We start from the raw sequence: 14,679 nt of genomic DNA on the forward strand, positions 1-14,679 counted from the left end.
ATATATATATATATATATATATATTCGTTTGTAGTGTTATCTACAAATTTTTTGTAATTTATAATTTTATATATGCAAAAGATGAACCCAATTTCCGATGACTTCACTATCCATAATAACAAATTTTCATTAACCAAATTAAGTTTGAAAGGAAGAAATTTCTAAACGTATTTAGTGATATTATTGTATTAATATAGAACAACAACAACAACCTGTCGTATTTAGTGTTTGCCAACGGAACAGACTGATTCTCTATTGGGCCTCTTCCTCAATCCCAAAAAATAAATACCTTCACCTCAAAATTAATTCAAATATTTCTACTTTTTATACCATATCAATCATTTTTTTTTTATTATTATTATTCAAATAAAAAAATTACTACAAAATGAATTTTTTACATTTTTTTTATAAAATATATTCCATTACTTTTTTTCACAAAATATTTTCACTGAAACTAACCAAATACATATTCCTAAAAAAAAAAAAAAAAAAAAAGCACTACAGTGCATACCAGGGCTACAGTGCATACCAGGGCCTGGCCTCTAAAAGTCCACTATGACAAACGCCTTTATAGACCCGATAATGATATGAATGCCGCCTATACAGACCGCCAACGAATTTGATTTTTCGTGATCCAAGGGAAAGGGACGTGGAATTGAAGCAATTGACACAGATTATAAACAGACATTATATATCTTCTATTGTATTATTGTAGAGTCAAAAATTCAAACAAAAACCTACAGTTGTCATATGCCATTTTTTTAATTAATTGTTGAGAGTATCAAAAAAAAGTTTTGGTAGAGGAATGTTAAATAGAATTATAGTATTTATTATTTTTTATTCAAAATCAATACATGGTAATAATTGGGATGAGTAATCTCCGCCTTACTCCATCGTTTCATAAACTTTAGAAGATGAGAGTAATTGAGAATGATAAATATAATTACTCTAATTCAGACAGACAATGCAAACACATTTACCAAAAAAGGGTTCTCATCTCTCCTAAAAACGTCTACCTTTTTTCTTTATATTAACAAACAATTTTCTTCCTTCTTATCTTGTAAATAAAATAAAATATTCTTTATGTTGAGAAATAGTCTTAAATTGTTTGTGAACAAGATCTTGAGTATGTTTATAAGGAATGGTCAACCATCTCTTATTGAACCGATTTTATGAGATGAGTTAGGCCCATAAATTTTTTTCACTTTCTGTTTTGTATCACATCAATCACTTTTAAAGAGATAGTAGATTTTAAAATTATGTGAAATCATGTATTTTTTGCATCCAACCGCTTTAAAAACAATACCTATTAAAAAAAGTGGCCTATTACAGAGATAGTGAAAAAGAATTTTCCTCTAAAATGATTTTTCTTCACTTTTAAATAAGTACTTCTTTTTCAGTCAAACAAAAGACAATTTTTAGCTAAAATATACTTCAATTATCATCGGTAACTTGTCATCATTTTAATATACAGCATTTTCAATGAAAAGAAAAAAAAAACAAAAAATTATTAAAATTGTGGGTATACTATATATATATATATCCTTATCCTTTCATTCCACGTAAAAAACTCAAAATTGTATTTGCACGTACAAATCACTGTTTAGACATATTTGACTATTAAATATTAATCACACCATCGTTGACTTTGACAATTAGCGCACCCCCACTTGCCCCACATCACTAATGGACTTACTTAGTATTTGCATGCTTACGTGAGTAGCGACAAATTAGATTATGAATTTTCAACCCTTATCTGTGAGCCTCGAGGCTGTATATATATTAATACATGTACGCGATGACTGTTCAGCACAACTCCAATCACCACCTATTTTCAAGTAACTTGCGCTACCTGCTTGTGAAAGCCATCCTTTTAATTTGTTAGCTTTCCATATCTTCTTCAAGGAATTAAAGATGAAAATGGAGGTGGAAATTATTTCGAAACAGTGCATCAAACCCTCTTCTCCAACACCTCCGAACCTGAAAACGTATAAGATCTCCCTCCTGGACCAGGTCCATTCATCCATCTATATTCCTGTGATCCTCTTTTATCCCATGAACGAAAGCACAAGCCATTCTCTTAACGTTGATGATATTATCTCTCAAAGATCCCAGCTGCTCAAGCAATCCCTATCTGAAAACCTAACTCGCTTTTACCCTTTAGCTGGCAAAATCAAAGATGAACTCACCATCGATTGTAATGACGAGGGAGTTTTTTATTTAGAAGGTTATTCAAAGTGTCATCTTGTTGATTGCATCAGAGAGCCTGATATTGTATCATTGAACCAATTTTTTCCACAAGAGAAGAATTTTCAAGATCCAGTTGAGGGAGATTATGTTGCTTTGATAAAAGTAACGAGCTTTGCATGCGGCGGTTTTGCCATTGGTGTTCTTGTCTGCCACATGGTCGCTGATGGAACTGCCTTCAGTGCATTTCTCAATGGTTGGGCAGCCATTGCTCGTAAGGCCTCTGAGCTTGTATACCCTAATTTTGATGCCACGTCAATTTTCCCACAAAACAATGCGTTCTCTAAAGAGGCAGTCATGACGACTTTTGCCAAGGCCTACAAATCAGGCAGGTGTGTCGTAAGGAGAGTTGTGTTTGATGGCTCAGCCGTTGCATCACTAAAAGCCAAAGCGACCAGCTCAAGCGTGCCGAACCCAACAAGAGTTGAGGTTGTTTCAGCGCTCCTATGGAAATCCATCATGACCGCTTTAAAGGCCACTTCCGGCGTTCAAAAGCCAAGCTATCTTACCCACTCAGTGAATTTTCGCCGAAGAGCAGATCCACAATTCGCAGACTCTTCCATGGGAAATTTATTTTGGGGAGCAGGCGCATTATGCATGGCTGAGGAGACAGATTTAGCTTGCATGGTGAGCAAGCTTAGAGAAGCCATAGTGAAAGTCAACTCTGATTTTGTAAAAAGCCTACAAGGTGAGGGAGGGTTTTCCAATCTTTGTGAAGTTATGAAAGCAACAACAGAAGAACTCTCAGGTATAGACAGTTCTTTTGGAATGAACTTCATTGCGGTTACCAGTTGGTGTAACTTTGGTATCTATGACATCGATTTCGGGTGGGGAAAGCCAACATGGATAAGCGGTATTGGTTCAAGCGGCGACACGGAGAGTGTGTTCCCAACAGCGTTTATTCTAATGGACACAAGATCTGGCGATGGAGTTGAAGCATGGGTTACATTAAATAAAGAAGAGATGAATGTGTTAGCACAAGACAAGGAACTTTTTGCTTTCGCTTCTTTGGATCCCAGCCCCTTAAAATAGAAAATTAGAGGGTACTTCCCACTTATAGGAAGTGCGGAATTTCTGAAACCAAATTGTCGAAGATGGTTTCTTGATCCCCACCCATTGAAAAAGAGGCACATAGAGCGAGTCCCATCCAATTGTTATCATTGCACAAATTTGGTGATGTCAATGTCACTTAGTGCCACCACTATGTGGACTGAACCACTCTTGGGTTACTTCTACTTGAGGGAAGCAACTATTATAATACAAGGACGGATGAAAGTCCCTAAAATAGATCCGTTTGGTAAATTTTTTGTTTCAATACTATTGTTTTTTTTTTTTTTTTTTTGATGAATGAGTAACTTTCAATAACCAACAACTAAACACTTTACAAAGAAAAGCTAATTAAAGCACTTAGCTAAAGCTGAAAACACCTATACAAGCAAAAAAATCTCTACAAGATTAAATCAAAATCATATCTATTTCCCAAGCACTACAAAGAATATCATTTCCTCTAGTCTTTTTAAATTTACCTTTTGTAGAAAACCAGATCCTCGCCTCCCATCTAATACGTTGAATAAGCTTTTCTTCAGTGCTCGAATTATTGTTATATCTCAAAGCATTACGATTCCTCCAAATATTATATATTGTAGAAACAAAAACTGGCCGACACAAATAAGCCTTTATAGCTTTGCCCCTCCATTTCTCTAACCCAAAATAAACCACATCTTTCCAGCAAGTAGGCGGGTTAAGCACACTACATAAACTCATAACCTGTTGTCAAATTCTGCTACTATAACCACAAGCAAAAAATAAATGATCTCTATCCTCAATTATATGTCCACAAAAAATGCATTTCACATCCCCTTGAAACCCCAATATCAACAACTTCCTCTTAGTGGTCAAAGCATCCCTCATTGGTAACCAAGTGATGAAAGTTTGTTTAGGAATTGAAAAAAGAAACCAAACCAATGCCCACCAATCCACAACATTTTCCTTAACCTGAATGGAATCCCAAGTATTTGAGCAAGAGAACATACCAGTTTTTGAAACATTCCACTTCAGCTTATCCTCATCACCAATAGGAATCACACACAATCTACTTTGAATATTAACAAGATGATCCGAATAAGCAGCAAGTCAATACCATTGATCAATCTGGATGATAGAGTCTAATCGGGCCTCAAGTTTACTATGAGCATCATAGATGACTCTATGCCCATACTTCTTATAGAGCACCCCATCCGGGTGCCAAGTATCAAACCAAAGATAAATATTCTTCCCATTATCAACATCAAAAGAGATAAAATGTTTTGCTTTGTCTCTAAGCTTTAACAATTTTCTCCAACTCCAAGTGCAAATTTGAGGAATAGAAACTTGCCAAAAGCTCTTTCCCTTTAGAAGATTTTCCTTTACCCATGCAACCCAAAGTGATCCAGCTTTCGCAAACAAACTCCAAATATGCCGTATCATGGCAGCCCAGTTCCATTCCTCAAGCTTTTTAATGCCTAAACACCCCCCCCCCCCTCTCTTTTTTTGGCATAGAAAGCACACTCCAAGAAACTTTAGCTCTAGCATTCCCTTCATCATTACCATTCCAAAGAAATCTATTAAATTTTTGTTCAATAGCTCTAATAATATGCTTTCGTAAAATGAAAATACTACACCAATAAAGTTGCACACTATACAACACAGAGGAAATAAGTTGCAACCTCCAAGCAAAGGATAAATTCCTAGAAAGCCAAGAATTTATTCTTGCAGTAATTTTCTCCAAAAGAGTATCACAATCAGCTGCACATAGCCAGGAAGAAATCAAGGGAACTCCTAAATAATGATCTGGAAGCTTACCTTCACCCATCTTCAGGGTAGAAAGAATCTGAGATTGAGCTAAATGAGAAAGCACAGCACAAAAACAAGTACTCTTATCAGGATTTGCCTTCAAACCAGAGAGAAACTCAAACTCACTAAGAACTTTCTGAATAGCACTAACAGAGTGCACACTAGCCTCCGAGAAGATGAGAAGATCATCTGCAAAACATAGATAAGTGAGACCAACCTTAGAGCAGCGATCATGATAGCCAAATCCCTCATTCTTACAATCTGCCAAAAGACTAGACAAAACTTCCACAGACAAAACAAACAAATAAGGAGATAAAAGATCGCCTTGCCTAAAACCTCTTTTCCCCTCAAAATAACCAACCAAAGTACTATTTACAGCCACTGAAAACCGAGGAGAAGTAATACACTCTCGAACCCAAGAAACAAATTTTCCAGGCATACCAAAGCAGCAAAGACCTAAGGTTGCCTATAATGGGCTTGGTCTGGATATGTGGTAGAATTAGTTTTAGTGGGCTTGCAGTGGTTTTGCATTGATCCCTATCCAGTGGTATCGCATTGAACAAGTAGTGGTGTCGTGTTTTTGTTTTTATTTTTATTTTAAATAGCTCATTTGGCACTACCACGCCTAATGTAAAATATGAGCAATGTTATATATATATATCAAAATTATCTCACATGTTGATGTGACAATTCCAATATAATTAATTTCAAAGAATGACATATTTTGTGTTGAGCAACGTATAGTTCCTTTCATATGAAATTTATTTGTGCAAAACGAAATTTAATTTATTTTAAACATTAAACAAAGTTAATTGGGTCCTTAAAATATTGTAAACAAAACTTAATTATACTATTGTTAATTGGGGTTTTAGTTGTCCACCTAATTGGCTTAGCCAATGAGCCAACCATACATTACTTTTGATTAAAATGTTTTGGTAGGATAAGCTTTAAATTGAGTCAAAGGAAAATCTTGTAACATAGCCTATTAAATTTGACATCAGTCTATAGAGCATATGATTCTCACATGTTGATGTGACAATTCCAATATAATTAATTTCAACAAATGACATATTTTGTGTTGAGCTACGTATAGTTCCTTTCATATGAAATTTATTTGTGCAAAACGAAATTTAATTTATTTTAAACATTAAACAAAATTAATTGGGTCCTTAAAATATTGTAAACAAAACTTAATTATACTATTATTAATTGGGGTTTTAGTTGTCCACCTAATTGGCTTAGCCAATGAGCCAACCATACATTACTTTTGATTAAAATGTTTTGGTAGGATAAGCTTTAAATTGAGTCGAAGGAAAATCTTGTAACATAGCCTATTAAATTTGACATCAGTCTATAGAGCATATGATTCTCACTTGCATTTTTAAAAATGTATATGAGAATCACATATAATGTTAATTTTATTATAAATACATATGAAAATCACATGCTTTAAAGACATGTCACTTTAATAGACTAGGTTGAAGAAACTCCATCCAACCCAATTTATAATACAAAAAAAAAAAAAAAAAAACTTTATTCATTTAGATTTGTCACCTTAATATTTGCATCAATAGATAATCCTTGATTTTTCATTCATTGTATCTCATTGGGATGGGATTAAGCCCAACTGATTTTAAAAACTCTAACGCAAAATTATTCTACAAAATATCGAGGATCCTGATCTTATTTTTATAGTAAATGATAAAATAATATGTAAAATATATCTCCACCTTTGAGAATTACCCGTTTGTTCTATTTTGATTTTGATTTTTTTTGTTTATGCAAACCTTGAGTAAACATTTATTATATATAGTAAAGTAATAAAAACAAATCAATCTAGTAAAGTAATAAAAAAATTTGGGAAAAAGTACACATATTCTTCAAACTATTACCCTTTTTTTTTTTTTTTTTTTTTTAAGGTGAACTACTAACTATTGTTAATGTCTATCTAAACTACTAATTAATTAATTTTGTCAATGTGCATTCTAATCTACCAACAAAATGTCAATGTCCCCAAATTCAACAAAAACATAAAAAATATGTTTTGGGTGTTTAACATGGCCGACAAAAAACTTAAAAAAATTGAGTTGCATTTCAATTTTCTAACTCTCAAGTTTGAAACAACTACCAAGTTCAACTACACATTATTCAAGTATACCACAAGGTCCACGACCATCAAATTCCAACTCTTCTTGTGGTAGAATTTTCAGTTGCCAAACTTTTTTTCTTCAAGTCGTTTAATAATTCTGATAAATTGTTTAGTTATTTTTTTGAGAGCTTCGATCTATAGTGAAAAATTGCCCAGAGCAAAAAATAACCATGAGGATGTGTGTGTGTTTTTTATTTTTTTATTTTTTATAATTTATCCTTCTTGAAAACTTTCAAGTACGTTATCAAACTTTTTATAATTAGATTGCTCTTTTAAATTAATTTTTTATGAATATATATAATTTTTGTTACATTTTGTTGTAAGTTTTTATAAAATATTTTAATTGCGTAAATATATAATTGTAGTTACAACAACAATGATTCAATTAAATTTTGTTGAGTTAATTACTTATTTATTTTGTTAGTCATAATTTTTTTAAAAAAAATTGTTTAATATTATTTTTAAATCTTTATCTCTCTCCAAGGACCAAAATCCAAACTCTATCACTGGTCACATCAAAACACAAAGAAATTAATACGTCTTAAGAAAATTTATCGAGCACATTCGTGCTTTATTGAATATTCTGTTTGAATTTTCATCATATCTTCTACCCATATCGCCAGTGGTCGTAGTTTGAAATTTGCATTGTCGCTTGCCATACCTACTGTTGTCCAACTTGTTCCATGGGCTATTATTGACCTTAGGGGGCATGTGCATTCTCAGTCAACTTTTAAGTTTTTTTTTTTTTATTTTTTTTATTTTTTTTATTTTTTTATTTTTTATTTATTATTATTATTATTTTTTATTTGTCATCTTTTATGTTGAATGAGTAGCAGTAATCCTATAATTTTTTTATTTTTCTAAATATAATAAAAATCTCAAAAAATTTCTCCATTACTTCCCTAAATATTGAGAATACTACAATGAAACTCAATGCATTGAAAACCATTTTAATTTTCCTATTCATTATTTTAACACAAAATAATTATCTCTCATATTTCCTCTTTCTGCCTTTCATCGGAGATTGTGTTGAAATTTTATGAAAAAAGTGAAGATAGGTAGGATACCCGTATTTTGTAAGTAAAAAATAATTGTATTTTTTAAATTTAAAAGAAAAAAATCAAAAGATAGCTGCTAGCGAGTTGATGAAACTACTGAGCGATTGAGTATTGACCTTACACCATAGTTAGGGGATATCCTTTCTATTATATTGATGTTAAGTTGTCATGGAATGCAATGCACAATTGCACGACACTATTAGAATATATTGTGAGATTTGATATGAGAGTATATTTGTATTGATTGTAATTAATAAAATCAAAAAAAAAACATTCAATATATTCTAACAATTAATTCACATACAAAAAAAAAAAAAAAAAAACAAACAAACAAACAATTCACATACACCAAATAAATGCATGTAAGATCTTTTCACATAAATTTGAAGGTGATAGAAGATAATGAGATGATGTGTAGCATTATTCATTTTTTCTTAGATAACGTGTCTTGACCATTTAACATTTCTCACATAAATTTGTCAATGACCACTCCAATGTCTTGTAGTTTGTGGCCAACCACTCATTGGATAAAGAAATAACTATTTCCAATTTTTTCCAGCAGTCCTATTCAAACGAGCCTTCAATGTTGAATATATATATATATATATATATTTTGTAGTGTTATCTACAAATTTCTTTTAATTTATAATTTTGTAATTTATGATGTGTATCATTATTCACTTTTTCTTAGATATAAACGTATCTTGACCATTTAACATTTCTTGCTTAAATTTGTCAATGGCCACTCCAAAGTCTTGTAGTGTGTGTCCGACCACTCATTAGATAAAGAAATAACTATTTCCATTCTTTTCCAGCAGTCCAATTCCATTAACCAAATTGGCCTCCAATGTTGAATATTTCATAGATATATTTTTTTGTTTGTAGTGTTATCTAGAAATTTCTTGTAATTTATAATTTTATATATGCAAAAGATGAACCCAGTTTCCGATGACTTCACTATCCATAACAACTTTTAATTAACCGAATTAAGTTTGAAAGGAAGAAATTTCTAAACGTACTTAGTGATTTTATTGTATTAATATAAGACAATAACGACAACCTGCCTTATTTTTATAAAGATAAATGAAATCAGTATTTTTTTTTTTAAAAAAAAAACGACATGAAAAGTCGTCTCTATGACGAACGCCTTTATAGACCCGTTGCCGCCTTTGTTGACCCGATGTTAACGCCGCCTATACGGACCCGTTAACCAATTTTGATTTTTCGTGATCCTAGGTAAAGGGACGTGGCATTGAAGCAATTGACTCAGACTATAAACAGTCATTATCTTCTATTATATTACTGTAGAGTCCAAAATTCAAACATGATATTCAAAAGCCTACAGTAGTTGTCATATGCCATTTTTTTTTAATTAACAAAAGAGTAGTCCAAATGTTTGTTGAGAGTATAAAAAAAAGTTTTGGTAGAGGAATGTTGAGTAGAATTATAGTATTTATTGATAATCTTCACCTTCCTCCATCGTTTCATAAACTTTAGAAGAAGAGAGTAATTGGGAGTGAAGAATATAATTACTCGAATTGAGACAAACGAAGCAAACACATTTACCGAAAAAGAGTTCTCATGTCTCCTAAAAACTTCAACCTTATTTCTTTATATTAACAAACAATTTTTTTCTCTCTTATCTTGTAAAAAAAAATTAAACATTTTTTCTATTTTGTATCACGCCAATCACTTTTAAGGAGATAGTAAATTTTAAAATTATGCGAAATCATGTATTTTTTGCATCGAATGGTTTAAAAATAATACTTATTAAAAATGTGGTATATAACCGAAGTAGACAAAAAAAATTTTCCTCCAAAAGGATTTTTCTTCACTTTTAAAGAGGTGCTTCTTTTTTAGTAAACCAAAAGACAAGTTTTAGCTAGAATAAACTCAATTAACTTGTCATCTTTTTAATATGCAGCATGTTCAATGAAAAACAAAAAAACAAAAAAACAAAAAATTCTTAAAATTGTGGGTATATATCCTTATCCTTTCATTACACGTAAAAAATTAAAAATTGTATTTGCACGTATAAATAAGTGTTTAGACATATTTGACTATTAATCACACCATCATTGACTTTGACAATAAGCGCGCCACATGACTAATGGACTTAATTAGTATTTGCATGCTGACGTACGTGACTTGGTGAGAAATTAGATTATGAATTTTCATCTCTTATCTCAGTTATCTGTGAGCCTCGGGGCTGTATATATATTACACGTACGCGATGATTGTTCAGCACAACTCCAATCACCGCCTATTTTCAAGCGACTTGCGCTACCTGCTTGTGAAAATCATCCTTTTGTTAGCTTTCCATATCAGCTCGAAGGAAAGATGAAAATGGAGGTTGAAGTTATTTCCAAAGAGTGCATCAAACCCTCTTCTCCAACACCCCCGAACCTGAAAACCTACAAGCTCTCCCTCTTGGACCAGGTCCATTCATCCATCTATATTCCTGTGATCCTCTTTTATCCCATGAACGAAAGCACAAGCCATTCTCTTAACGTTGCTGATATTATCTCTCAAAGATCCCAGCTGCTCAAGCAATCCCTATCTGAAAACCTAACTCGCTTTTACCCTTTAGCTGGCAAAGTCAAAGATGAACTCACCATTGATTGTAATGACGAGGGGGTTTTTTATTTAGAAGGTTACTCAAACTGTCATCTTATTGATTGCATCAGAGAGCCTGATGTTGTATCATTGCAACAACTTTTTCCGCAAGAGATGACTTTTCAAGATCCAGTTGAGGGAGATTATGTTGCTTTGATAAAAGTGACGAGCTTTGCGTGCGGCGGTTTTGCCATTGGTGTTCTTGTCTGCCACATGGTCGCTGATGGAACTGGCTTCAGTGCTTTTCTCAATGGTTGGGCAGCCATTGCTCGTAAGGCCTCTGAGCATGTATATCCTAATTTTGATGCCCCATCAATTTTCCCACAAAACGATGCGTTCTCTAAAGAAGCAGCCATGACGACTTTTGCCAAGGCCTACAAAGCAGGCAGGTGTGTTATAAGGAGAGTTGTGTTTGATGGCTCAGCCGTTGCATCACTAAAAGCCAAAGCGACCAGCTCAAGTGTGCCGAACCCAACAAGAGTTGAGGTTGTTTCAGCGCTCCTATGGAAATCCATCATGACCGCTTTAAAGGCCACTTCTGGCGTTCAAAAGCCAAACTATCTTACCCACTCGGTGAATTTTCGCCGAAGAGCAGATCCACAATTCGCAGACTCTTCCATGGGGAATTTATTTTGGGGAGCAGGTGCATTATGCACTGCTGAGGAGACAGATTTAGCTTACATGGTGAGCAAGCTTAGGGAAGCTATAGGGAAAGTCAACGCTGATTTTGTAAAAAGCCTACAAGGTGAGGGAGGGTTTTCCAATCTTTGTGAAGTTATGAAAGCAACGACAGAAGAACTCTCAAGTATCGAAAGTTCTTTTGGAATGAACTTCATTGCGGTTACCAGCTGGTGTAACTTTGGTATCTATGACATCGATTTCGGGTGGGGAAAGCCGATGTGGATAAGCAGTGTTGGTTCAAATGGCGATACGGAGAGCGTGTTCCCAACATCGTTAATTCTAATGGACACAAGATCCGGCGATGGAGTAGAAGCATGGGTTACATTAAATAAAGAAGAGATGAACATGTTAGCACAAGACAAGGAACTTCTTGCTTTCGCTTCTTTGGATCCTAGTCCCTTAAAATAGAAAAGGGTACTTACCATGCATCTATATATGAAGATCATCATTTCATTCTCTTGTTATGTAAACTTGATCATGGCTCCTACTGTTTTTTTTTTTTTTTGGTTTTTGTTTTTGTATTTCTTTTCTGGCTTGATCATGGTTATCAACAAATAAATGCAATATTTTGTTCAATCAATGGAACATATCATTCATACCATTCTCCTTGTTAAAGCATGGTAGTAACAAAAATAAATGCAGTTCAGTTTCACTTCATCAAGGGCTTGTAAGAGCAATTAAGTATATGTGTCGCATCAGGGGCTTGCATGTGGTAGTGAAAACTACAGCATGCCTTTTCCACTAAACAGTACCGTTTTCCACTTTAAAAAACTATGTTTAAAATACAAATAATATAAAATTCATTAAAATTTAAAAATGATAAAACAATAATAATTAAAAAAACTAAAAAATATTAATAAACTAAAAAAAAAATAATGAAGGGAGAACCAGAAACAGATTTCAGGGAGAGAGGAGGCGGAGAGAGAGAGTGAACCGAGAGGCAGAGAGAGAGGAAGAGGTGGTGCCGTGGGCAATGAAGGCGTGCTCCAGTGAACCATTGCCAAAGACTGGAGGCCTCTAAACTCAAAGCTCAAAATTATGAGTCCTATTTCATATGGGTATTGAATTTGAGGGTTTCTTTTCTATTGATTTTCTGGATTTAGCTGGAGTTTGTGAATATTCTGTTTGGTTGCTGAGAAAATGTTGGTGAATGGAAAGAAAATGTCGGTTTTGAAAAGATTGTGAGTTTTATTAGGTCCTACTCTTGTTTGATTTCTGGGTAATTAGCCTAGGGTAGTTTTATATGCTTTTGTATCAGAGCAAAAAACTTTCCCTAAAGCTTCGTATCAGAGTAAAAAACTTCTCCATCTTCACCTCCTCTTCTTCTTCTTCATCTCCCCCAACTCTCACACTTTTTCCTTTTAAGGATTTTTTTTAAAAAAAAAATGGTCCATCCATGGCTGTTTTATATAAAAATGAATTTTATATGCTTTTATCATTTTCCATGGATGAAGCATGGAAAGTTATGCTTGCCCTAAAAAAAGGGTCAATGGTAGAAAAAAAAAAAAAAACGCTCTGCAAGCTGGGGGGGATGAAGAAGAAGAAGAAAAGAAGAAAAGAAATGAACGAGCTGGAGAAGAAAGAAGAGCAACAAGAAGATGAAGACGACGTCCAGTGGAGTTTTTTAGTTTTTTAATATTTTTATTTTTTAAATTATTGATTTTTTTAATCTTAAATTAATTTTATATTATTTCTTTTAAAAGTTTATTTTTTTATTGCCTTAAACGACCCCAAACTGGGTCATTTTAGGCTGGATCATCTCAAAATGCAATTGACTGCATGTCCTAGGATAAAATAATCATTAATATTCTACTATTTTAAATTTCCTTGCTGTCAATTAATTCAGACGGCGGCCTGCGATTCTTTAGACTGCAATCTCAATGGTATTCTACCACTTGTAATGTTGACGTTGCCCCGGCCCCAGTCATATATATTGCCACAAATTAGCTGACGCTCACGACCAAGAAATTGAATAGTTTCTCTATGGAAAATGTCAATATATGTATTTTATTATATTTTCATTTTGAGAAATGAGAACTATATAATAAAATATATATAGTTCTCATCTGCCACATGGCTATAACCCCTTTCTTCTATATTATGCCATGCCATCCATGAGAGCTTTTGAGTCGAATTCAACTATAATTGAACTGACCACCTCCAAAACAATTGGGAGTGGCCGGCCATTCTCTCTTATCAATTATGGGGTGGCCAAACACCCCATACATGCCGCTTAAATTCTAAATATAAAATTTCAAAGTCTCCCGTTGATAGATTCCAAGTTTAGAATTTTTTTTAATAAAAATTAAAATATTGTGAAAAAGGTTTTTTAAATCACAATAATTGTATGAAAGCGACGGATGAGGTTGACTATGATATTTTGCTTAATTGGTTTAAGGTGGGAGATACCAATAATATTTTTTATTTTGTCAAAGGAGATACCAATAATTAACCAAGAGAAATGGCGTTTGTGTTTAATACTTTTAAGGAGATATGCATGTATATACAATCTGTACACTGTACCACATGGAGATCATGGCGTGCGCAACATTATGAATTCCAAAACCATTGACTTCCATGATCGGAAAAATGGCTCATATTCACATACGACTTTTTCTAGGCAAAATGTGAGGGGATGCTAGTTACCGAATTCTAGTGAACCTTGAGGATTTACTGGCTATATATTTATTTATTTATTATTATTTGTTATATTATTCAACTCAACTCGTCAACAGTGAACTCTGCAGCTGCATACTTGTGAAAAACTGCTCTTTTCGACGAACATGAGCTTCTCATTCAAGCAAAGACTGAGGGAGGGGGAGACCAGGGTAGGCATAGTCCCTCCAAAATAAGGAAAAAAAAATTATAAGAAAAGAAAAAAAAAAAGAAAAAAGTAAAGTTTTAAGTTTATTTCGGCACTCTCAAGAAAAAATTTAGTCATATTTTTAGATTTTTTTGGCTATATCTATATCTAATAAAAACTTTTGGCCATATTTTTAATTTTTTTGGGCCATATCTATTAAGTTTTTTATTTTATTTTTGGTCCTTACTTTCAAATGTCCATTTTTTGGCCATTACTTTCAAATGCTCACTTTT

General features: G+C 33.2%; 3 protein-coding genes across 3 annotated transcripts; 2 read left to right on the forward strand and 1 right to left on the reverse strand.

Annotated features, from left to right (window-relative positions):
• Positions 1-1,833: 1,833 nt before the first annotated feature.
• On the forward strand, positions 1,834-3,397 carry LOC132190570 (stemmadenine O-acetyltransferase-like). The gene has a single exon (XM_059605603.1). The coding sequence runs from the start codon at positions 1,915-1,917 to the stop codon at positions 3,277-3,279; it is 1,365 nt and encodes a 454-aa protein (XP_059461586.1). The 5' UTR covers positions 1,834-1,914; the 3' UTR covers positions 3,280-3,397.
• An 840-nt stretch (positions 3,398-4,237) lies between these two features.
• On the reverse strand, positions 4,238-5,518 carry LOC132191079 (uncharacterized). The gene is made up of 2 exons (XM_059606094.1): positions 5,089-5,518; positions 4,238-4,242 (listed from the first exon to the last, which is right to left on the reverse strand). The coding sequence occupies exons 1-2, from the start codon at positions 5,516-5,518 to the stop codon at positions 4,238-4,240; spliced, it is 435 nt and encodes a 144-aa protein (XP_059462077.1).
• A 5,002-nt stretch (positions 5,519-10,520) lies between these two features.
• On the forward strand, positions 10,521-12,184 carry LOC132190151 (stemmadenine O-acetyltransferase-like). The gene has a single exon (XM_059605054.1). It carries the CDS (start codon positions 10,627-10,629, stop codon positions 11,989-11,991), a length of 1,365 nt encoding a protein of 454 aa, XP_059461037.1. The 5' UTR covers positions 10,521-10,626; the 3' UTR covers positions 11,992-12,184.
• Positions 12,185-14,679: the final 2,495 nt, after the last annotated feature.

Source organism: Corylus avellana, chromosome ca8 (assembly GCF_901000735.1).
Source record: "Corylus avellana chromosome ca8, CavTom2PMs-1.0".
NCBI lineage: Eukaryota > Viridiplantae > Streptophyta > Magnoliopsida > Fagales > Betulaceae > Corylus > Corylus avellana.